We start from the raw sequence: 24,619 nt of genomic DNA on the forward strand, positions 1-24,619 counted from the left end.
TGAGTTGAGCCAGGTTCTGCTCGTGGTTACATGATATCAATCTGGAGTAAGTCATTGCTGCTGTTCAGCACATTCATGAGATTAGAAGGACGGCGGTGGAATCTGCTGTTGTGATCCTTACAGACTAGGTGTAACACACACTGCATTCCAGGGTCTTACAATCTCTCCTTGCCTGTAAGGAAATAGAACAGGAGTACTTGTGGCACCTTAGAGACTAACAAATTTATTAGAGCATAAGCTTTCGTGGGCTACAACCCACTTCTTCGGTTGTAGCCCACGAAAGCTTATGCTCTAATAAATTTGTTAGTCTCTAAGGTGCCACAAGTACTCCTGTTCTTTTTGCGGATACAGACTAACACGGCTGCTACTCTGAAACCTGTAAGGAAATAGAAGCTCCTGCTTTGCCAGCCCTAGCTGCACTCTGGTGCCAAGGAGCTGATTCAGGGCCGGGCCCTCAAAACAAATGTTGAGTAGCTGTGGCCTCTGGGCCAGCAGCCTGGTGACGGACAGGTGGGCAGGCACTGGAGGAGGCTCGGTAATCTTTTGCTGAGGGGGGTAAATATTTGGCAGGGCGGCTGCCAGACAACTGCACAGTGACTTCTCTAGTTAATTCCTCTGTCTCCCAGGCCCTGCACCTCCCTTCTCCTTGCCTTGTTACTCCTTTTGACCACTTTCCTATGTTCTCAGGTCAGGGGCTTGCCCTGCAGAAAGGAAAAGCTTAGCTGAAAATTAGGAGGTTTAATCAAAGCTTTTCCAGACGGCAGAACCGATCAGCAAACATTGAACTGGACAGAATGAAATGCCATTCAAAGGGAAAGAGAGGGGCTTGCACATTTTCCCTAACAAAGAATTTGACTCCAGCTCCCCCTCCCCACCCTGAGTCACTCGTTGCTGCCGAGGGTGGGAATGAAACCTGGGGAAGGCACCTGCGCAGGCTGAGGGTGCAGTCACACAACATATTTGTCTGTGCAGCCCAGAGTCCAAGTCATTACTCTTCGGTGACAGGAGCAGGAGACCATTTGAATTTCCAAAGCTCCCCTTTCTCTTTATGGCAATGGTTTTCCACTCTCAGAAATTGCCTGGCACTTCAGGCTACAGCCAGGTCCCAGTGTGTAATTTCCAGACTCTGACCCCAAAGGGGACAGAGTGCGGATCTGAGTGGGGAAACGGGCCCATGGCAGTGGGCGGAAGGGAAAGCTGACAGCAGCACAGTCCGGAGGACCCTGTTTAGTTCTCTGCCCATGGGGCTTGTGCATGTGCCATCTCCTTGGTGTGGCGGGTGCATGGCAAAGAAGCTTCCTGCTGGTTCTGAAAACCTGCCCTTCCCCGCATGCTCTGGTGCATTTATAGGTTTAAAAACAGCACAAGTGCAAATTGGATTGGAAATGCCCCCCCTTGCTTCTGCCGCCGAGCCCTGCAAGCACCGAGGAGAAGGCAGGACTTGCTCCTCGGGAAGGGCTTAAGTACATAGAAGAGCTTTGTCTTGTGCCTTGCCAGGGAATGGAGCCAGTGGGACCCTTCCCTGCCCCTCACTGCCCAGGAGGTGGGAGGAGTGCAGTGGGGCTCCCCCCCCCCACCCCGCACACACAATGTGGGCTGGATTTCCAGCCTTGCCAATTGTGCCCAGCACTGGGGGGGCCCTGGTTGTGCCTGCCCATTTCTGACTGTGAATTGTTTGTGTGCTGGAGTTGGGAGGCCAGGGAGGGGGGGAGGGAATATCTCGCCAGCAGCACTTGGTCCAATAAAAGAGATGACACCCCTTGTCTCTGCCCTTGTCAGGGGTCTCAGGCATGCTCCTGTGAGCAGAATCAGGGCCCTGCTGGTCTTTCTGTAACACAGGCTGTCGCACCTTGTGCTGCTCCAGAGGGATGTCCATGCCCTCTCTCCACTGGCACGCTCCCCCATTCGGGCACACACCTGCTCATTTACCTGGCTAGGCAAGTGGGGGCTGCTGTGAGAAGCAAATAATGGGGCCTTTGGGATCTTCTTGGTGTGCCTAGTAGTGCTGCTTCGGTGCCAGGGGCTGTGTGAGAGGCCGTGTGCACGAGGACTTTGGCTGGGCAGGTCAGGGAGGGAATAGCTCTATCCCCGGCAATTTAGATTCAGCCATTTCATCTGCAGTTCCCTCAAGTGTTGAATTGAATAAAGCAGCCGCAGCAGCAGCAGTGGGGGAGGGGCTCTGAGCTAAATGAAAAGAGACAGGCAGCCTGGAAGAGAGAATCACGTCCTTTGGCTGCAAATCCAGCTCCAGCAGGAGGTGTGGCACGAGCCTGGCAAAGCCATCGAGTGCAGCAGGCAGGGCTCTGTGCGTGTCTGACACTAAAGAAGGGCATGCTCCTCCAGGGGGGCCAGCCCCAGGCTTTAGAGGGAGTCTCACGCCAGCTAGAGTCACAGGGCGGTGGCAGAATCTCCGCCCGAACCAGCAAGGAAAAGGACATTCCAGCTCCCCTGGCCGTGGCTCAAAACCAGCAGGGAAACGAAAAGATCCCCCATTTATTATTTTGCAAATACTCTGTGCTGGGCTTGACTGCTGGCTTCTGATCCATTACAGCGGCAGTCGCGGCATCTACCCTCACCACAGCCAGCTTCTACCGAGTAGCTTTGGAGGAAGGGGTGGTGACTCCTCGCCCTCTGCTCTGCCTATCATCTCCATTTTCCTTCCGCGCCAGGCTCCTGGCAGGGCCTGTCCTCCCTGACCGTCGCCCAGCTCAGTGCAGGAATTGAAATAGCGCAAAATGTATTGGAGAAAATCACAGAATGAAGCAGAACATATATGCGTAGGGCCCGATTTGCCTCCCATGGGTGCAGCTTCATTCTCGTCCAGGAGTTACTGCGATGAACCCCCAAGTAACTGACAGAAGCGTCAGGCTCCCTGGCCCTACGCTCCGTCTCAGAAAGAATTGCCTCACGATGTAGAAGGCCCTTTGGTTTGATCCCCACCATCGAAGCTGTAACCTTTTAGATTCTGAGCATGTCTACCCTGGGAAAATGAGCCCCCCAGGGAGGAACACATCCAGGTAACGCCTCTTCTAAATATTGATGCCATTGTTTGTATGATACAGGGCGAGCCACACCTCTGCCCCCACTTACCCTCCCCTGTCTCTCTGTATGTGCCTCCTCCAGTGTCGGGCCTCAGGCCTTTATATCTGCTGGGGTGGAATCATGCCTTTCTTGCACGCACCCAGTGATTCCACCAGGCTTATCCACCATGTCCCACTTGGGGCTGACACCTGCGGTCCTTCCCTTCGGGAGTCTGGGAGCAGTGGGGGGACAGGGGCCAGCCAGCCTGCTTAAACCACAGCACGGATTATTTTAGCAGTAGGAACAAAGCATTTAGAGAGGAGGATTTAAAAGACAGTCTACACGCCTGTCAGCCTGTGTGTGTGTGCGTGCGCCAGCCACTGTGTCTGTGTGCAGAGTTTAACTGGGCACTGGATTCTTGTCCTCAGTTTTCTATACTTCTTAACTGATGTCTGTAGTTTGAATTAACAGCATGTGAAGTGGGTTCCGGGAGCCTTAGGACCTCTCTACACAGGGAAAAGCCAGCAGCAGCTGGTGCACACTCACTCCTACGCAGTAGCTCCGTGTGGACTCTTACTGCGCAAGTGCCTTTGTGCACATTAGCTTAGGGCACTTGGGCCGAATACTGAGCTAAACCACCTGAGTGCGTTGGGTGAGTATCCCCTCAGGGAGTTACGGCGGAGGAGCCAGCTTGCTTTAAGTTCACACCCTCGCTCCCTGGGCACTAACTTCCCTGGGTGGACAAGCCCTTAGACTAAATTTCTGTGGCACCACAGTGTGGACTATAGTGGTGTGAACTGCAGAGCGCACCACAGTGTTGTGCTCATGCTAATGGCATGAACTAGGATTATATTAATGCAAACGAAATGCCTTTTATTTCACACCAGCAGTGTCCACATGGGGCAGTGAGAGCACACCACTTTGTGTTTTCTGCAGTTCACACCCCTGGAGTCCATGCTGTAGACAAGTCCTAAGGCCTGGTCGTCACTCAGTATGTCTACACTGCAATCAGAGGTGTCAGTGCAGCACGTACAGACATACTCAAGCCAACTTTGAGCTAGCTAGCTCAAATAACAGTAGCTTTGAAGCCGCGGCAGCGTGGGCTAGCCGTTCAAGTGTAACACCGACAAACCCTGGTTGGTGGCGGGCGGGATCGAACCTGGGACCTCTGAAGCTTAGGGCAGGTCTTCACTACAGGGGGGGGGGTCGATTTAAGATGCGCAAATTCAGCTATGCGAATAGCGTAGCTGAATTCGACGTATCCGAGCCGACTTACCCCGCTGTGAGGACGGCGGCAAAATCGACCTCCGCGGCTCCCCGTCGACGGCACTTACTCCCACGTCCGCTGGTGGAGTAAGAGCGTCGGTTCGGGGATCGATTGTCGCGTCCCGACGAGACGCGATAATTCGATCCCCGAGAGAGCGATTTCTACCCGCCGATTCAGGCGGGTAGTGTAGACCTAGCCTCAGTATATGAGCCTCTACTGCTTGAACTAAAAGCCACATGTCTCTCACCAATCTCTAGATGGTCGAGGTGCCACTAGAGGGGGACAGCGCCGCACCGAGCAGGCCTGGGTTACACAAGCGGATAGACTTGCGCAGCCCATGCTGCCCTCGGTCAAAGCTAGCGCAGGTCTGTCTGCCTGTGCTGCAGTCACGCCGTGCATTGCAGTGTAGACAAACCCTAGGTGACCCTGGGTGGAAGCGCTGCTGCAGCTGAGTGGCTGAGCTTTAAGCGCCGTTTCTGAAGTGGTGCTGAACATGGTTTGCCCTCTGCTTGCAGTTAAACTGTCCTCGGCACGGGCTGAGCTGCAGCCTTTGCTGAAGCAAGTGTAAATGTGATCTAGCGCTTCGATAGCAGGTCAGGGAGTCGGGACTCACAGGGGTAGGACACTGACAGTGCCTCACGCTTCTCCTTTGGTAATGGCTCTGACCTACTTCACATGGTTTGGGGAGGCCAGTATCAGGGGGAGCCGTGTTAATCTGTATCCACAAAAACAACAAGGAGTCCGGTGGCACCTTAAAGACTAACAGATTTATTTGGGCATAAGCTTTCGTGGGTAAAAACCCCACTTACTACTGTTTATGAAAGGGCTCTATGTTACGGTGACTCTGGGTCCAAGGGGTAGAGCATGAGAGAGGCTGCTGCTGTGAGCTTGTATTTTGTGGCTGTGTTTTTTCCCCTCCATTGCTGCTCTGGTTGCTTGCCTGCTGTAGTGGCTTATTCATTTTAAAACATGGTTATTTTTCATGTTGTGGTCTCTGTGTGTTTGGGGTGCTTCTCGTTGTCCTTGCTTCACCAAAACTGAGCATTCCTGTGTGTATTTCCTTGTGTGAAATGCTCGCACGTGTGTGTGCGTGCGCACAAGAGAGAAGGAGCTGCAGCTTCAGCTACACTAAGCAATTAAACTCCAGCAGCTCAGGGATGAGCAGGAGGCCGTGATTTTCCTTCCCTTTGCCGTAATTGCCTCAGCAATCAGCTTTGATCACCCGAGAGCAGAGGAGATGAGTGTTGCAAGTTGACATCAGTGGTTTTAATATATCCATTTACATATACAGGAGCAGAGCAGCATACAGCTTTCCATAGCGTCTCTGACCTGAAACCATCGCAGCTCCATAGACACCTCGTTTAATTTAATACTTCGCCGCCGCTGCGGAAGCCACAGGACGAGGGTGGGGATGGATAATCAAGCCCTCGCTCGCTCGCTCTCTGTGAATGTCTGTAGAAATGACATGAAAGTAATTGCTTTTGAAAAGCAAAGCAGAAATGGCACAATTGATTCCACTTAAATGAGAGAGGAAGGGGAGTGGGGGGAATGTTCGCCCTAAACATGCCACCGGCTCTCCTGCAGCAAGCAAATGGATTCCTGCTTCTGGGGGGAAGGTGGGCAGCAGGTGACTGTTCCTGTGCCTGGCTGGCAGGAGGGGGCAGGCTGTCCCAGGCCAGCAGTGCTGCAGGAGACACTCTGACCCAAATGGTACCTGCACCCCCTGCCCTGGGGCCCCGAGTGACAGACTCTGGTAAGGGAGAGCAGCTGTGGTAACCCCTCTCCTCGCACAGTCCACAGGTGAGGCCACAGGTGCATTATTCTGCTCGCCAAATAGGGTGACCAGATGTCTCGTTTTTATAGGGACAGTCCTGTTTTTTGGGACTTTTTCTTATATAGGCGCCTATTACCCCCCACCCCTGTCCTGATTTTTCACACTTGCTGTCTGGTCACCCTATCGCCAAAGGAGTAGGATGCGCACAGCAGGGAAAGACTGGGAGATAAAACTCAGTGCCCCGGCTGGTGCACCCTAACCTGACCTCCGTGAGGCTAGCTTGTTGGGAGCTGTAGCTGAAATGTGCCCCGCCTCCCCGGACTAGGGAATCTGCGGTACTTTCTGTTACCAGACTCCACCCTGCCTGCCACAAAAGGCAGCTAGTCCTCTCCCATGCAGGCTCCCTTAACCCTCAGAGGAGACTTGGTCTGAACACGGCTGAACCCCTCACGCCTCAGTGCAGCAGGAGGAAAGAGCCTCAAGGCACAGGACAGGTCCTGCTGAGGGAGATGCTCCATCTCCATGTTCCTTCAGATGCCCTGAAGCAGGAGTCCCAGGGGCAGTTTAACTCTTTCATGTGACACTGGCTAGTCCCATCATCCATCCAAATGTCCTCTCCTTTTTAGAGTCCTGCTAGGCTCTCGGCCTCAATGATATCAGGTGGGGGTGAGTTCCATGGGTCGTTTGTGTTGTGTTCGTAAGTAATTCTTTTTTCAATGTTCAGTGTGATCCTTTGAGTGTTGTGGACAGTCCCCTTGTCCTAGTCTTATGAGAGAGGTGTATGTGCTACTTCCTCTACAGCCTTCTTTATTATGTATCCCTCAAATATATCCCCTTTCCCGTTCCTCTTCCACCTTGGGTAAAAACTCCAGTCTGTTCATTCTCTCTCCAGGCCTCTAATCACGGCTGGTATTCGGGCCTGTGATTTGGCCAGGCCTCCAGAAAACCGCAGGATGTTCGTTAGGCCTGTGACGTGCAAGAAAGGACAGAGTAGGAACAACGCCACAGTCTGGTGGACCAGGCCTGACTTTGCTGGATGCATGATGAGGCTGGTGCCTGCGCCCGCTAAATCTGTGTGTCCTCTGTGGCAGTGGTTCTCAACCAGGGGTACATGTACCCCTGGGGGTACTCAGAGGTCTTCCGGGGGTACTCCACTCATCTAGATCAGTGTTTCTCGACCTGGGGTATGCAGCCCCACGGGTGGTCATGGGATGGGTTTAGGGGGTCACAAATGGTGGGCTGGCATCAGGAGGTGGCAAACAGAGCAATTGCCTGGGGCCCCCTGCAAAGCTAAGTTACATGCTTCAGCCCCAGGGCGGCAGGGCCTGGGCTGCAGACAAGGCTCAGAATCACACGGCAATGCAAGTACAATATTTATAGCCCAATGGATTTATTTTATCGTTCTGTAGTAACAATGAGACAGTCCGCCGCTTTTCAGTAGCAGCGTGCTGGGACACTTTTGTATTTTTATGCCTGATTTTGTAAGCCAACAGTTCTTCTTCGAGTGCTTGCTCATATCCATTCCAGTTAGGTGTGTGCGCGCCGCGTGCACGATCGTCGGAAGATTTTTACCCTAGCAACACCCGGTGGGTCGGCTGTGGAGCCCCCTAGAGTGGCGCCGTTATGGCGCTGGATATATACCCCAGCCGACCCAGCGCCCCCTCAGTTCCTTCTTACCGCCCCTGACGGTCGTTGGAACTGTGGAGCGCGGCTTAGCTGATCTCCACACTCCCTAGCTTCTCTTTGCTCTTGTTGTATTTAGTTATATAGATAGTTGTTCAAGTTAGTTAGTAGTTAGTTATAGTGTATATATATATAGTTATAAGTTGTTATCGGGGGTTTAGGGGGTGTTTTTCCCCTTTTCCCCCCGGCGCGCAGCCGGGCCCATGCCCAAGGCTCCTGGCTTTAAGCCGTGCGCGTCCTGCGGGAAGCACATGCCAACTAGCGACCCGCATAGCTCCTGCTTGAAGTGCCTGGGAGAGACTCATCCAGCAGATAAGTGCCCTATCTGCAAGGCCTTCAAGCCGAGGACAAGGAAGGAGCGGGACTTTAGGCTCCGACAGCTCCTCATGGAGGCGGCGCTGAGTCCGGATCCTCCCTCGGGGCGCCCTGTCCCGGCACCGAGCGCTTCGGTGCGCAGCGCCCCGGCGGGCCCGACCGGTGCGGCAGAAAAGACTGTCCGGCACCGACCGACGTCGGCACCGCGCCCGCCCAAAGAGCCTCGGCACCGATCCATCTCGCCGGGCCATAAGAAGACCGCTAAGACACGGGACGCTGCTGCCGCGAAGATACAGGCTCCCCCGGTGCCGGGGGTAGAGCCGCGTCCGCAGCTGGACCGCCAAAGACAGGCGGCCACACCGTCGACTCCGGCACCGAGGCCGTTGAGTCCGGTGCGGACTGTTTCACCACCAAGGCTGGTGGTGGAACCTTGTCTCCCTTCCACCCCGGAGACCTTTGCCACGGCGAGAGACCTGATCGCCCTCACGGAGCCGGCGCCGTCGCAACTCCCGGCACCGGTGGCTCCACGCGTGCTGCAGTCCAGAGGCAAGCCTGCCCTGGTGCGCCCACCGTCGCCAGCACGAGTCTCTCGGCACCGCTCCAGATCCCGAAGCAGGTCCCGACGCCGCTCGGAGTCCCGGCGCCGAGGGTCACCTCGGCACCGGTCGTACTCGCGGCCCAGATCTTCCTCGCGGCGCCGTTCAACATCCCGGCACCGCCGTGACGACCGGCACCGATCGGGGTCGAGGCGCAGCTCCCGGCACCGGTATGAGCGCCGCTCGGGCTCGAGAGGCCGCTCCCGGTACCACGCCTCCTCCAGATCGTCGTCACGTTCCAGATCGGGATCCCGGCACCGGAGGGACTATCGGCACCGGTCCAGGTCCCGGCACCGTTCGCCGGAACAACGCAGGGACAGGTCCCCTTACGGTCGGCACCGATCGGCACCGTACCATCCGGTGCCGACGGCATCGGGTTCGGCACCGCCGTGGCCGTCGAGATCGGCGTCCCGGTCATCTGAGACGGTGGAGCCCGGCCACCTGCAGGAGACCGAGGACCCGATGCAAGGGCCTGCGCATTGGTCCTTTTGGACTCCTTGGGCCTACCACCAAGCTCAGGGAGCTCCCCTGTCGGCTTCCCGCTCTGGCCGTTCGGACACCAGGGCCCCGGAGTCTACCATCTCCCGCCCTCCTCCAAGGGACGTGGAGGCTCCAGTGCCCGCACCTGCAGAGGCCCCTGACCAGGGGGCAGGAGATGCCCAATACCAGGAGCACCTGGAGCAGGACCAACCATTGGACCCCTTGCCACCGGGGGCATCTTCCTCGTCCTCTCCTGATGAGGCCGTAGCGGGCACGTCGTCCATCGGGCCGCCCCCGATAGACCTTCGGGCCCACCAGGACCTACTGCGGCGCATGGCTCGCAATCTGGACCTCCAGGTGGAGGAGGTTGCGGAGGTCCATGACCCGATAGTGCAGATCATCTCAGCGGATGCTCCATCCAGGGTGGCATTACCGCTGGTCCGCACCATCCAGGCCAACGCCACTACTATCTGGCAGACCCCGGCCTCTATTCCACCCACGGCCAGAGGGGTTGAGAGAAAATACTTTGTCCCATCAAAGGATCATGAGTATCTGTACATTCACCCCCAACCGTGCTCACTGGTGGTTTCCTCAGTGAATGCACGGGAGCGCCATGGCCAGCAGGCCGCTGCGCCCAAATCGAAGGACGCTAAGCGCTTCGATTTGTTCGGACGCAAGGTGTATTCGGCTGGCGGACTGCAATTGCGGGCAGCGAACCAGCAGGCGCTACTGAGCCGCTACGGCTTCAATATGTGGTCCTCGATGGGGAAATTTAAGGAACTGGTTCCCCAGGACTCGAGGGACGAGTTTGGGGCCCTGGTAGAGGAGGGCAAGCGGGTGGCATGCACCTCCCTACAGGCGTCCCTCGATATAGCGGACTCGGCCGCTAGGACCCTGGCGTCGGGGATAGCAATGCGCCGAATCTCCTGGCTCCAGGTGTCGGGCTTGCCTCCGGAACTGCAGCAGACCCTGCAGGATCTACCGTTTGAGGGCCAGGGCCTCTTTTCGGAGAAAACAGACTCGAGGCTCCAAAACCTCAAAGACTCCCGGACAATGATGCGCTCCCTGGGGATGCATGTCCCAGGGCCTCAGCGCAGGCCCTTCAGGCCGCAGCCTCAGCGGTTCTACCCTCCCCCGCCTCGTCCAAGACAGGACTTTGCTAGGAGGCGGGGTCGAGGTGGTAGGAGAAGGTCGACCGGCCCTCAACCCGGTCAGAACCAGGGCCAGTCTAGGCCACCTTCAGGGCCTAGACAAGCCTTTTGAAGGTGCGGTCGAGGACGGCACCACGACCGGTACCCAGGATCCGACTCCCCCTTTCCGGGACCGCCTCTCCCGCTTCCACCGTGCTTGGTCCCGTATAACCTCGGACCGTTGGGTCCTTCGCACGGTGGAAAGGGGATACGCCCTCCAGTTTTCCTCGCCCCCCCCCTCCCACTCCCCCTCCCCGTCCCTCTTCAGGGACCCTTCTCACGAGCAACTCCTTACACAGGAGGTTTTTGGGCTCCTCGCTATGGGGGCCATAGAGGAGGTTCCATCGGAGCTAAGGGGCAGGGGGTTTTACTCCCGCTACTTCCTGATACCCAAGTCAAAAGGGGGTCTAAGGCCCATCTTAGACTTGCGCGGGCTCAACAAATTCATAGTAAAGTTGAAGTTCCGCATGGTATCATTGGGGACCATCATCCCTTCACTGGATCCTGGAGACTGGTTCGCCGCCCTCGACATGAAGGACGCTTATTTCCACATAGCGATTTATCCGCCTCACAGGCGCTTCCTGCGATTTGTAGTAAACAGGGTGCACTACCAATTCGCAGTCCTTCCCTTCGGCTTGTCCTCGGCTCCCAGGGTGTTCACAAAGTGTCTGGCAGTCGTCGCGGCCTTCCTTCGTCGACAAGGGATACAGCTGTTCCCGTACTTGGACGACTGGCTGGTACGCGGCCGCACCAGAGACCAAGTGCAGGCCCATGTCCACATAGTGACACGCACTTTCCACGAGCTGGGCATTCTACTCAACAGAGAGAAGTCCACTCTAGTACCAACTCAAAGAATAGAGTTCATTGGAGCAATCCTGGACTCCAGACATGCCCGAGCCATCCTGCCAGACAGCCGCTTTCATACCATTTCAAGCGCCATTCAAGGACTCAGGGCCTTTCCAACTACCACCGTAAGGACATGCCTTGCCCTCTTGGGCCACATGGCCTCGTGCACCTACGTAACCAGGCACGCCAGACTGCGACTTCGCCCATTGCAGACTTGGGTGTCATCGGTTTACCGTCCTCATCGAGACGACCTGAGCGTAGTGGTCACGGTTCCGACCGCAGTCTTGGCCTCCCTCACATGGTGGACGGATCGCACTGCGGTCTGTGCAGGAGTACCCTTTCACGCCCCACAGCCCTCCCTCCACCTAGTTACGGACGCTTCATCTCTAGGATGGGGCGCTCACCTGGGGGAGCATCATATCCAAGGCCTGTGGTCGGCGTCCCAACTAGCCCTGCACATCAACGTCCGAGAGCTGATGGCAGTGCGCCTGGCTTGCCAGGCTTTCCTCAACTTCCTACAGGGCCGTTGCGTGCTGATTCTCACCGACAACACCACGGCCATGTTTTACATCAACAAGCAAGGCGGAGCCCGCTCATCTCCCCTATGCCAAGAGGCCATTCGCCTGTGGGACTTTTGCATCGCCCACTCGATACATCTCACGGCGTCATTCCTGCCTGGAGTCCAGAATACGCTGGCAGACCGTCTCAGCAGGTCCTTCCAAACGCACGAGTGGTCGATTCGCCCGGACATCATCTATTCCGTTTTCCAGAGGTGGGGGTTTCCCCAGATCGACCTGTTCGCATCTCGGGCCAACAGGAAGTGCCAGGCATTCTGCTCCCTACACGGTCGAGCCCCGGGCTCTCGGTCGGACGCCTTCCTCATGGCATGGAAAGACCATCTGTTCTACGCCTTTCCCCCATTCCCGCTGGTCCACAGGGTGCTGCTCAAGATCCGCAGGGACCATGCACGGGTAATTCTGGTCGCTCCCGCTTGGCCGAGACAGCACTGGTACACCACACTTCTAGAGCTGTCAGTACAGAGGCCGATCACGCTCCCCTTGAGTCGGGATCTCATCTCTCAGGACCACGGCCGGCTGTGTCACCCCGACCTGCAGTCGCTCCACCTCACGGCGTGGATGCTTCATGGTTGAGTCGCTCAGAGCGGCAATGCTCGCAGGCCGTCCAACAGGTCCTGCTGGGAAGTAGAAAGCCCTCTACGCGGACCACGTATTTAGCCAAGTGGAAGAGGTTCTCCTGCTGGTGTGAGCAACGAGCTACGTCTCCCTCGCAGGCTCCTATCCCCTTGATACTGGAATACCTCCTGTCCCTCAGACAGCAAGGCTTGGCAACATCCTCAATTAGGGTTCACCTCGCCGCTATTTCCGCTTTCCACCCAGGGGAACTCACGTCCTCGGTCTTCTCGAACCCGATGGTCGTTAGATTCCTCAAGGGCTTAGACCGGCTGTACCCACAGCAGCGACAGCCGGTTCCAACGTGGGACCTCAACCTCGTCCTCTCCAGGCTCACAGGGCCTCCGTTTGAACCTTTGGCTACCTGCTCGCTCCTGTACTTATCTTGGAAGACAGCCTTCCTGGTAGCCATCACCTCAGCACGGCGCGTCTCGGAACTCAGGGCGCTGACATCCGAGCCCCCATACACGGTGTTCCATAAGGACAAGGTGCAGCTTCGCCCCCATCCTGCCTTTCTGCCAAAGGTGGTGTCACCTTTCCACGTGAACCAGGATATTTTCCTCCCGGTCTTCCATCCGAAACCTCACGCTACTCGTCAAGACCAGCGTTTACACTCTTTGGACGTACGCAGGGCCCTGGCTTTCTATATTGACCGTACAAAGCCATTTAGGAAGACGACGCAACTCTTCGTTGCGGTGGCCGACCGGATGAAAGGCTCACCGGTCTCTTCTCAGTGCCTATCCACTTGGATCACGTCCTGTATTCGTGCTTGCTACGACCTGGCCGGTGTACCGACGCCACGCCTCACCGCTCATTCCACGAGGGCCCAGGCCTCCTCGACTGCCTTCCTGGCTCAAGTACCGATCCAGGACATTTGTAGAGCTGCAGTGTGGTCATCGGTCCACACATTTGCTACTCACTATGCGCTGGTGCAACAATCCAGAGACGACGCTGCTTTCGGGTCAGCGGTTCTGCACACAGCAATGTCTCACTCCGACCCCGCCACCTAGGTGGGGCTTGGGAGTCACCTAACTGGAATGGATATGAGCAAGCACTCGAAGAAGAAAAGACGGTTACTCACCGTTGTAACTGTTGTTCTTCGAGATGTGTTGCTCATATCCATTCCAAACCCGCCCCCCTTCCCCACTGTCGGAGTAGCCGGCAAGAAGGAACTGAGGGGGCGCTGGGTCGGCTGGGGTATATATCCAGCGCCATAACGGCGCCACTCTAGGGGGCTCCACAGCCGACCCACCGGGTGTTGCTAGGGTAAAAATCTTCCGACGATCGTGCACGCGGCGCGCACACACCTAACTGGAATGGATATGAGCAACACATCTCGAAGAACAACAGTTACAACGGTGAGTAACCGTCTTTTTTTAAATGAGGTGAAACTGGGGGTACACAAGACAAATCCAACTCCTGAAAGGGGGACAGTCGTCTGGAAAGGCTGATCGCCACCTGCCTTGTGTTTGTCAGAACCACTTCCTTGTGCGCAACAAGTGGTCCGAGAGAGGGTCCCCTCTTCGATGCCCTTCTGATCAAGGCCTTTGAATAGGGTGAGACGTCAGAACCCCTCCCTTCTAGGGGTGGTTTCTCTCTTTGGGGCACTCTGTACAAGTCACCCCACTGGCTGGATTTGGTCTTGGGATTCAGAAAAGACTGAAAACCATATTAAAAGAACTAGCTTGCAGAACATATCTAGTACTTAACCCAGCTCAAGATCATCTAGATGCGGAGCCTTGGCTTAGTTACAGTCAAAATAAAAGGAAATCCTGTATGTTTCTAGGGGCCTGCCAGCCTGGCATCTGTCCCAGGAACTGCCTTTTCCACATTGCCCCCCATGTCGCAAGTCTTCTCCGATTCTGGCTGTTCACAGAGGTGGTTGGTAGATCACAAGCCCAGACTTACACACACACACACACACACACACACACACACACAGTGGCGTCCCCAGAGCCATTTAGGGTTTTAGCATTTGCTGGGTTTTGAGTGCTTACCTGTGCAACTCCAGCCGTTTCCCATTGTGGTTGTAATGGGCTGTGCGTGTATAGCATAGGGCAGCACTAAAGCTTTACAGCTTTGAGGAAGGCACAATATGAGGAAGGGATAGCTCAGTGGTTTGAGCATTGGCCTGCTAAACCCAGGGTTGGGAGTTCAATCCTTGAGGGGGCCAATTAGGGATGTGGGGCAAAAATCAGTACTTGGTCCTGCTAGTGAAGGCAGCGGGCTGGACTCAATGACCTTTCAGGGTCCCTTCCAGTTCTATGAGATAGGTCTATCTCCATATATTATGATGATGATGGTGGCTCCATTACAGATTTAATTTAGATATTAAAATCGTTTTATGTTACTAATATTCAAATTAATTATGAATGTATTTATTGAATGTTGACAACTGGATGACAGTTTTCAGTAAATATATTTTTATTAATCAATTAACATTTAATTACTATATGAATTCTAGCTAGATTTAGTCAGATAGTTACTAATTAAACGCATCTTAGCCATTGGGTGTATTCGCGTCTCCAGCGTGTTCATAGGGTTTGGCCAGATTTCACCGGAGCTCGTCAACTGCAGTGCAGGTGACTGAGCGGGCCCGGAGGGGGAGGGGGCAGTGTGGGCAGCCAGGTGGGCCTGTTTGTAACGCACAGGGCCTGCCCCAGACAGGATAGCCTGAGAGCCCCCAGAGGGTAACGCTAACTGGGAATGCCTCGGGGGAGGCAGCGGGAAGCGTGGCAGAGTTGGAGCAGTGCTGGTACAATACTGACATGGATTTGCCTTTGGGGGCTTCCAGGAGTGGGTTTTCAAGAGAGGGGGTTTGGCACGTAGTGCCCTGGGGCAAAAGGGGCTGAGGCTGCCAGATCTGGGGCAGTGCGGAGGAAGGCACAAACTCCCAGTTCTGGGTATGTGCAGTGCCTGGCACGGTGGCCTGGGTCAGGCTTCTAGGTGCTACTGACTACACGTTGTTTCCAGTAATAATGGTGAGGGTGGAAGGTGGTAAACAAAGGGAGCGCCATAGCCAACGCTCTGCAGCTTGCGTCTCCCCCACCGTGTTGTCTGCAGGACAGTGCAAAAAGCTTTGAGTTCTGCTCTTTGTGTACTGACCTGCAGCCGTGCCAGGAAGGGAGGGTGCAGACTGCCTGCGTGTTCAGCAGGAATCACTAGTGAGCTCATTGTGTGAGGCCAGACATTGGCTAAGCCAGACACAGACAAAAATCCCAGAGTTCTGAGCAGGCAGGGCCTGGGAGTGTGGCTGCCAGGAGACCCCCTTTGTTTAGGTAGGGCACTTCCTGAAATCAGCCAGGGTTCTGGGGGAGCTGGCTAGTCCATGATTTCCCACCCCATGGTAGGGTGGGTAGGTTGAAGGGCGTCCTGTTCTGGGTCCCAGATTCCTGTCGGGGAGGAGGGAGAAGGACCCTGATGAGAGGGAGATGTTCGTCAGCCCAGTAGGAGTCAGGGGTGGGGTGGAGTCGGGGGTGGGGGCAACTATTTCTTCTGGGAGAGTTTGGGTGGCCCAGGTGGGGAGATGAGAGATTTCTCCTTTTGGGGACAGTCATGGGAACCAGGCAGAGGTGGCTGCAACATGGGAGCTTGGAGACCTTTTCTCACTCATATTTCAGTCCTATATTGTTTAGTCTGTAAACACTTGAAGGGCAATCGAAATCTTCAGACGCTAAGGGAATGAGGGAACTGGTGACATCAGCATGGGGGGCTCCAAATGCTGCAGCCTGAAGTGGAAGTTTTCATAGGCTGGCTCCAGGGGCCACAGCTGCTGCTGGGTTTTGCGCAGTTCAGGAGGCGTGACCGGGCTCTGTTTCCGAAGGGGTGATGTGCCAAAAGGCTGGCCATGGGGAGGGGCTGCCACCTCTGCCCCGCTGCTGGCCAGAATGTAGGGCTGGGAGCATGTTCAGTGCTTCATCCTTGGGCTGTGACTGGGACAGCGTACGTTGAGCCTGCTGCTGCTGTTTGTCTGGGCAGCCGGGCAGCCAGTGCCTGCTGTTAACCCCCGTGATGTTGTGTTTTAGGTTAGCAGTGCTCCGGGATCCCGTCCTTGTGAAAGGCTCCCCTCATCTTCCCGAACCAACGAGCTCCTGAAAACAGAGGTAAAGGCCCCTGGAGACGAACCATGTCGAGAGAGGCCAGCCTGAGCGGCACTCTCCGATCAGAGACCAGCCTTGTTTAGCAATAAGCCCCAGTCTCCAGGGCTGGATCTCAGACTCGCAGCACAGGGAGCCCAGGCAGGCTGCCCGTCACTTGGCTTGGTGTAGTTAGTTTTACAGAGCTGCACCAAGGTATGGAGCTGATTGAGCTGCTAGGCACGTCTTTGTAGTGCACCTGCACCGAGGGCTCAGGGTTCAGGGCAGCAACTGGAGCCCATCTGGTGCTGCGCCCCTTCCAGACACAAGCAGGCCTTTGCAGCACAGACATACAGCTTCCTTAACAGTGCCGTTGGTTACAGCTCTGTGAGCCGAGGCTGACTCCTGACGTCTGGGGGAGAGAATCTGATTCCTGTCGCAGACGCAGGCCTGCCTCTTTCCACGTTCCCCTTCCACCACTGCTCTTTGGGCTCTTTGTCCCCCACTGTTCTCTGTTTGGGTTCAGCCATGTGGAGCTCTGGGCCGTACAGGGTTGTGGGGGACCCAGGGAGGTGCTGTGGGCTCTGCAGGGGAGCTCTGGGCTATACAGGGCAGTGGGGACCTGGGAAGTGGCTGTGGGTCCAAGGGGGCAGCTCTGGGCTGTACAGCATGGTGCGGGACCCGGAGAGTGCTCTGGACAAGAATCAAGTGTGCAGGGACGTGGGCATTTCAGCGCTCGTGGAATTGTCCGGGCCTTTGTTCTTCACTGGCTCTAGGAAGAGATTTCTGTGGTTGAGCGTAAGTGCATCATGCCTGGGGCCCTCTCTGTGTGGGAAGCCTTTGAGTGGGCGAGCTTCGTGAGGCTGAAGCTTCCTGTATCCTTCCCTGCTGGAGACAGGAGAGTGGGAGAAGTTGTGGCAGGAGGAGCTCCGCATGGCTAATTTCCAGTGGGAGGATGCTGCAGCCACGTCCTTTCCAAACCCCATGTCTCTCCTCTCAAGTGGCCTGGTGCTTGGGAAGCTGTTACTGTATTTAGTTAATGTGCATTATTTGTTTAGCCTTACTAGATCATGGAGGATAATCCATTTTCTCCTAAAACAAGCACTCCTCTGGGCCAGCCCAGGCCCCAATAAATGAGGTGTGTTGATATCACCTGTGGAAAGGGACAAGGAACAAAAGTGGTTCCAACCCCAGCTGTCATGTCAGGATATCGCCATGCTACTGACCAATCACTGCAGAGGATTTCCCAATGCTGAGTTTAAAAAACCTCTCAGGATCTGTGGCCAGCAAAATCTGTTGCTTCCCAGTCGCTGTCTGCTCTGCCAGCAACAGAAGTCACGCCTGGCCATTGCAGAGAGGAAGCAGTTACTGCCACCTCTTCCACCTTGCCTGTCCAGAGAGAGTCCCCAGCAGCTGAGACGCCGGTCAGTGATGGGGCCTGCACACAGTGAGCTTTGGGGATCAGTGCTTTAGTCCTGTCATGATCATTGCTCACTGGTTGGCATTCATGATTCTTCCTTTCTCCCTTTCCATGTAAACGTTTTCCAGCTGGAATGCCGAGATGCAAAAATCCAGACTCTTCAAAGCCAGCTCCTGCTCATGCAGGACAAAAGGGATGTGCTGGCCACCGAGGTACCAAGGCCCTCCTTTCTCTTTTCTCTGTACAGACAATGCCAGAGGAGAGTACCCAAGCGCTCCGTCGCACAGGGCAGAGCCGCCTGGAGCTGCAACACGTAGCCAGCGCTGGCAGCTATTTGTTTGTTTGTTTGTTTATTTAAATAACGTTGTGTTCGCGCCATTGCCTTCTATTTCTGTCCCTCGTCCAGGCTCCGTAGAGCTTCCCCCGGAGACGGGGTGAGGGCAAATGTCCCTCAGCGGAGTGACTGCAGCTCCCTGACTCCCCTGACTTGGACATGTCAGTACTGCGGCTGGTGTGCTAGCAAATCGCACCTACCATATTGGCTTCCTGTCCCCAGAACATCAAGTTCTTGCAGCTAGTGGGGGGGTGTTTCTCCTCCCCTCAGTCCCCACCCCCAGTAGCATCAGGCCTGTGCTGTTCAGGGTTTTGTTAAGCCGTTTAGTATTAATTGATTTTTTTTTCCATTTTTTCTTTCTTTCCCTGGGCGGGTCAATAGCTGGATGCTCAAGAGCAGAGGATCTATCAACTGCAGACCAAGCAGACGGAGAGGCAGGCAGAACTGGAGCAGAAATGCAGCCGGATCCAGCAGCTCGAGCAAGACCTGGAGGCCAGCGGCAGGCTACAGGAGGAATCCCAGAGGCAGGTAAGAAAGACTCCACTCCAGCTCCAGCTCTATAGGCCTGGCTAGTAACTTTATTTAATGCACTAGCAACCTAAACCAGCAGCAGTGACATGCTTCTATTCTCATGCAAATGATGCAGTATGAGAAAGGGCTAAAGACCTGAAAATGGAGGCTCCCAGTGAGGAAGGGAGAGCATGGGAAACCAAGGAGAGAAACCGCTGCATTGCTAGCTGCAGAGATGCACTCTGCCCAAACCCTGACTCCAGGGGTAGCGGCTGCAATTGAGCAGATGTCCTAGGCATTGATCCCTGCATCCTGCTGTCAAATCCTCTCGGAGTGAGGAATCGGGTGGCCCTGTGGAGGACAGGAGAGGGACTGCACCCCTGGGAAGGAGCTGTCCTACTGGGTGGTAACAGCAGTAAACGGTGAGTCAGGATGAGGCTTGTTCAGATGTATTGGTCTTGGCTCCCTGGGATAGAAATCTTGAATTTGCTTCAGAAGATACACACCCTTATAATGAAACTGTCCCAATGCTTCTGCAGACCCTGGCAACAGCCTCTCTGCTGGGCAGTATTTGTGCCTAGCTCCTTTGTAGCCCCAAGGTCCCCTTTTAGCATTTTCTCCTCCCCTTCCTGTATCCATTGGGTTTCCTGCCCTTACAGATCTCTATTAGCGGGCTCTGTGCTTCAGAGTCTGCCAGGAGTTAACCCCTTTGCTTAGACAATTTATTCCTGCTGTGTGTGACTCCAGCTGGGGAGGGCGTGCTGCCTCCACAGGCACCTCAGCCGTGGAGTTCCACGCTTGCTGGCTTGTCGGGTGCCCGTAGCTGTGAAGGGTATTGACCACAGCTGTCATTTGGATCAGTATGGCAAGTGGACTCTTGTGTGTGATGGTAGCCAGTGTGGAAAGTCCGCAGCTGGTCCCACTGTGCACTGCAGGACTACTTGCTGAACCTGACGATGTGACCCATTGGACCATTGCAGCTCTCTTTCAGCATCCCATAAGCCTGTCTGCCTGTGTAACAAACTGATAAGGAAATCGCTCCGAATACTGGAAGATTAAACCCCAGAGGATCAGGTCCCTGCTTGCTGGACAGGAGTGAGCTAATCACGGCAGGGCTTGTCCAGAACATAGCAGCATTTCAGAGTTTTTAGCAGAAAATGGAATTTGTTTTGTTTCAAGTAGCTTGGTGGTGCTGCGATGCTGCTCTGGCCCTGGGCGGGAGTGTAACGGGATATTGCTCCTCCTGCTGTCAAGTTGTGCATGGGGGGGCGTATACAGAAACGTGGGTGGAGAGCAGCCCTGCTCTCCGGTTGTCAGTAGCTCTGGGGCATGTACTGTGTAAAGATGTGTGAATTTGTCTGTTTGCATGTGTGTGAGTCTGTGAGTGTATCCGTGTGTGCACCTTTCTCTATTTGTGCATCTGTCTGTAAGTGTGAGTCTGTGTCGGTGTATGCGGGGGTGGAGGGGGGAAATCAGGCTGGATGTTGATGCTCTGTCTCGTTCCCTGCTCCCTCTGCCCTTCATGGCTCACACATGCTGGCTCCTTTGTGTGGTGTGATAGGGGAAGGGGAAGGGGACCATTCCAGCTCACAGTCAGGGTGCCAAGAGCCTTATGCTGTGAAACTCCCAACCAAGTGCTGCTGCTTGTGTCATTGGCCACAAACATGGAGGGTTTGCCTGGAGTTCAAGCATTCAGAATCAGTAAGGTGATCTCTGCATTCCAGCTCCACCAGTGATCCCATCAGACTGTCCCAGCCCCAGGCCGGGGGCTCCCTGCCCTCCTAGGCGTGCGGGGCCAGGCCCCAGGCCGGGGGCTCCCTGCCATCCCGGGCCCCAGGCTGGGGGCTCCCCATTGTCTTGGGCGCATGGGGCTCATCATATTCCAGCTCCATGTTTAATTGAACTGGCCATTCATCTAAAGCTGCCAGCACTGGTCCCCCTTTCCAGGGCTGCCTGTGGGGCTGGAGTGATCACACCTTCCAGCCCCTCTCTGGCAGTTCTGGCAAGTCTGAGTAGCACTGGAATGCCACCTGAGCTAGGAAAGGTGTCACTCAGCCTGTCTTCTACCCTCGCTTTGCACTTTATGCTCTGCTCTCTCCTGGCTCTCTGATGCTTATTGTTTTCTTCCCTCCCATGTGTGTCTCTGTGCTTGTTTTCACAGCGCCCTCTATGCCTGGAGCACTTCCTTCTCTCTCTGCGTGAACCATCCTCCTCTGCTCCTGCAGAGCCCTCCACAAATTGTTCTTCTCTCAGCTCCACTCAGTGCTTCCTAGCCCTGCCCGTGTGCTCGCCATCAAATACAAAGCAAACACAGAACAAGGATAAAGCCACTGATCATGTGGCATTGATGGGACACAGGAGAGCTTGTGGGAGTGAAGAGGACAGCACTGTGTTGGCTCTAATCATTCCTATTGGACAGAGTTTGCCATGTTTGGGCCTGTGCCTCCTCATCCCTCCAGAGCACCACATGGCTCAGTCTTGTCTCCCCTTCTCTTTAACCTCCACGAAACCAGATCACCATCTGTGGATCCCCCTCCTTCGCAGCGTCAGGTTCAGGCTTCTTGTCCTAAACTTCAAGGCTATGTAGCAGGAGAGGCCAGATGATTATAGAGGCCTTAAAATCTTTGAATTTATGAAAACAGGCCAATAACTCCAGGACTCATTGCTCCTGGGGGGGCCCCAACCTAACCCAGCAGCGTTCACAATCCTGCACCTCATCTCTCAAGCCTGGAGCATGCTCGGACACCTCGCTGCACTGGCATGCCAGAGCTCTACACCCTACACAGAGCATGGGACAGAGCATTCTCAGGGCAGGACCACAACTATGGAAATCTTGCCAGAAGAGATCAGATTATCTGCAAGTCCATGGTCTGCCCCTACCCTGTTCCTGTAGCAAGGTCCCGGGGGGGGGGGGGGGGGGGGGGGGGGCAGAAAGGCTGGGAAAGGTAGCGAGGGAACAGAAACAACTCCCTTCCTTCCAAGTGGAAAGAGATCTGCAGGGAGCAGGAGCTGTCGGTAGGTGTCTCCAGTGAAGAGACTAGAAGGAGCCTGGAAAGGAGCAGGCTTTAGTGTTCTCTACTGAGAGAGACGAGGAAAGGGACAGGAGTTCTGACTCTGTCTGGTCAAGAGGCCTCAGAGGAGGCCACACAGAAAAGGAATGTTGGAGTGGGCTTTGTTACGGAGCCCTTAGGACAGGGGGTCTCAAACTGGGACCCCTTTAGGGGGTTGTGAGGTTATTACATGCGGGGTCGTGAGCTGCCAGCCTCCACCCCAAACCCCGCTTCGCCTCCAGCATTTATAATAGTGTTAAATATTTTAAAGTGTTTTTAATTTATAAAGGGGGTTGCAATGAGAGGCTTGCTATGTGAAAGGGGTCATCAGTACAAAAGTTTGAGAACCGCTGCTAGGAGAACAGAACTGGGAAGAGGTAACAAAGCAGACTGGCTAGGGAGAAGCCCTGAAGAGACTGTCCCTGGCTGGGGACGTTCCTGGGATGCCTAGAGTAGTGGGTGCAGAATTTGTCTGGACAGTCAGACATAGACAAGTCCAGAAAGCAGACTTTGCTACGGGACTGTGGCTACAATACTAATGACCTTGGAGAATCAGAAGCAGGGAGAGTTTGGAGCAGACCTTATGCCTGCTTCATTGTCTGGGACCCTGGTGAGGTGAGGCTAGAGAACTGGAGACTGGAGAGGAGGGAGCCCAGAAGCTCCCTAGAAAAGGGATCGGAGCTGGAAGGTTGGCACAGACTCGTGAGGACAAGCCTGTGACACAGGGTGGAATGGGGCTGCAGAATTTGCTTGGGTTGGACTTAGCTTCGTTTCTTCTCTTGTTCACCTGAAAGGGGGGTGGAGGGAAGGAAGCAGCTTGTGTTTTCTCAAGAACAGGTAAGACCATGTCAGGCCCGCACCCCTCCCGCTTGAAACCAGACTTTCACCTGGAACGGCACCAGTAAGCACTAACAAGGAGGAAGAACAGCATACCATTCAAACAGCCCTATCTGCACGGGAACCAACACCGCTAACCCCATTTCTGTTTAGTCTCAGTTCAGACCCAATGGTGATAGGCACCATAAAAACACACCTCACATAGCTAGCTAGGAAAATAAGAAATATACAACACAAATTAAGGGATATGATCTGCTGTATGGCCTGTTTCTGTTGTCTTCCTCCTCCCATCCCTGAGCCCCAAGGTCTGCAGTCGCTTCTCATTATCATCTGCCCTATTTGGATTGTAAGCACCATTGACCAGGAACCTTGTTGCCTTACGTGTCTGTAAAGCACCGAGCACAGTTATGGCACTGGACAACCTGGCAAACTGAATCTGCTGCAGAACCATTGCACTGGTCAGGCCTTGGAATCCAAGGTGCACAGAGCATTCTGCAGGGTTGTAGGTCCTAACTAGAGCAGAGTTCACTTCATTGCATTATTTACCATTGTGCTGGCCTAACTCCATGCCTGGGTGTTGTATTGCATCAGAGAGAGAGAACAGAATGGCAATTATTGAGTGAACAATCCCCTGTCATCCAGTCCCAGCAGTCAGTGGCTCTGGGACGCCCAGAGCATGGAGTTGTATCACTGACCCTCCTGGCTAAGAGGCAATGATGGACAGATCCTCCATGAACTTATCTAATACTTTTCTGAACCCAGTTATGCTTTTGGCTTTCACAACATCCCCTGGCAATGAGTTCCATAGGTTGACAGTGCACTGTGTGAAGAAATACCTGCTGCCTGTTAATGTCATTGAGTGACCCCTGGCTTTTGTGTTATGTGAAGGGGTAAATAACACTTCCTTATTCACTTTCTCCACAGCATTCATGATTTTAGTGACCTCTATCATATCCCCCTTAGCAGTCTCTTTTTTAAGATGAACAACCCCAGTCTTTTTAATCGTGTGGAAGCTACTCCACACTCCTCCTCATTTTTGTTGCCCTTCTCTGCACCTTTCCTAATTCTAATCTACCCTGTTTGAGATGGGGCGACCAGAACTGCCCGCAGTAGTTCAAGGTATACGCGTACCGTGGATTTATATAGTGGCATTGTGGTATTGTCTGTCTTTCCCAATGACTCCTAGCATTCGATTCGTTTTTTGACTGACACTGCACATTGAGCAGATGTTTTCAGAGAACTATCCACAGTGACTCCAAGATCTCTTTCTGGAGTGGTAACAGCTCATTTAGACCCCATCATTTTATATGTATAGTTGGGATGATGTTTTCCAATGTGCATTCCTTTGCATTTATCAACATTGAATTTCATCTGCCATTTTGTTGCCCAGTCACCCAGTTTTGTGAGATCCTTTTGTAACTCTTCACAGTCAGCTTTGGGCTTAACTATCGCAAGTAATTTAGTATTGTCTGCAAACTTAACCACCTTGCTGTTTACCCCTTTTTCCTGTATGACAGAGCCGTCAAGGACTGATTAATAGGGGGATGTGTGAGTTGTGTTAAGGACACATGAGAGTGGCACTTGCCTCTGGTTTGCAGAGACGTGCAGTTGGTTTGTTGGTATGATGATGAGTGTTCACTTGATGGATCACCTGATGATTCCGTGTTCTGTTCATTCCCTCTGAAGCACCTGGCATTGGCCACTGTCGGAAGACAGGACACTGGGCTACCTGGACCTTTGGTCATATGGCCATTCTAAGGTGGAGTTGAATGTCTAATATGTTTCCCTTTCTCTTCAGCTTGGGGAGTGTAATGCGCATCTGGCCCAGGTAGCAGGAGAGAATGAGGCTCTACGAGGCCATCGGCTTGAGCAGATGTTAGCGGTAAGACAGCCTGAGTGCATGGAAGACAAGCTTGTTAGAAATAGGACAGTTGAGTAGTAATGGAGATCATGTAAATAGAGCAGGCGGGGGTATGGCATGTAGGGGAAGGAGGGACAGCAGGAGGGGTACACAGGTGCAGGGGAAGAAG

At 54.4% G+C, this 24,619-nt stretch overlaps 1 protein-coding gene across 1 annotated transcript in view; it reads left to right on the forward strand.

Annotated features, from left to right (window-relative positions):
* The window catches only part of LOC112106282 (centrosome-associated protein CEP250-like), a 218,602-nt gene that overhangs the window by 107,167 nt on the left and 86,816 nt on the right, over positions 1–24,619 (forward strand). Inside the window, exons 5-7 of the mRNA XM_029914173.1 lie at positions 16,388–16,465; positions 17,987–18,070; positions 18,574–18,720. Of these exons, the coding sequence (XP_029770033.1) occupies positions 16,388–16,465; positions 17,987–18,070; positions 18,574–18,720 (309 nt within the window). The remainder of the gene's footprint in view (positions 1–16,387; positions 16,466–17,986; positions 18,071–18,573; positions 18,721–24,619) is intronic.

The sequence above is a fragment of the Terrapene carolina genome, unplaced genomic scaffold (genome assembly GCF_002925995.2).
Source record: "Terrapene carolina triunguis isolate 2854851 unplaced genomic scaffold, T_m_triunguis-2.0 Scaffold32922, whole genome shotgun sequence".
Classification (NCBI taxonomy): domain Eukaryota; kingdom Metazoa; phylum Chordata; order Testudines; family Emydidae; genus Terrapene; species Terrapene triunguis.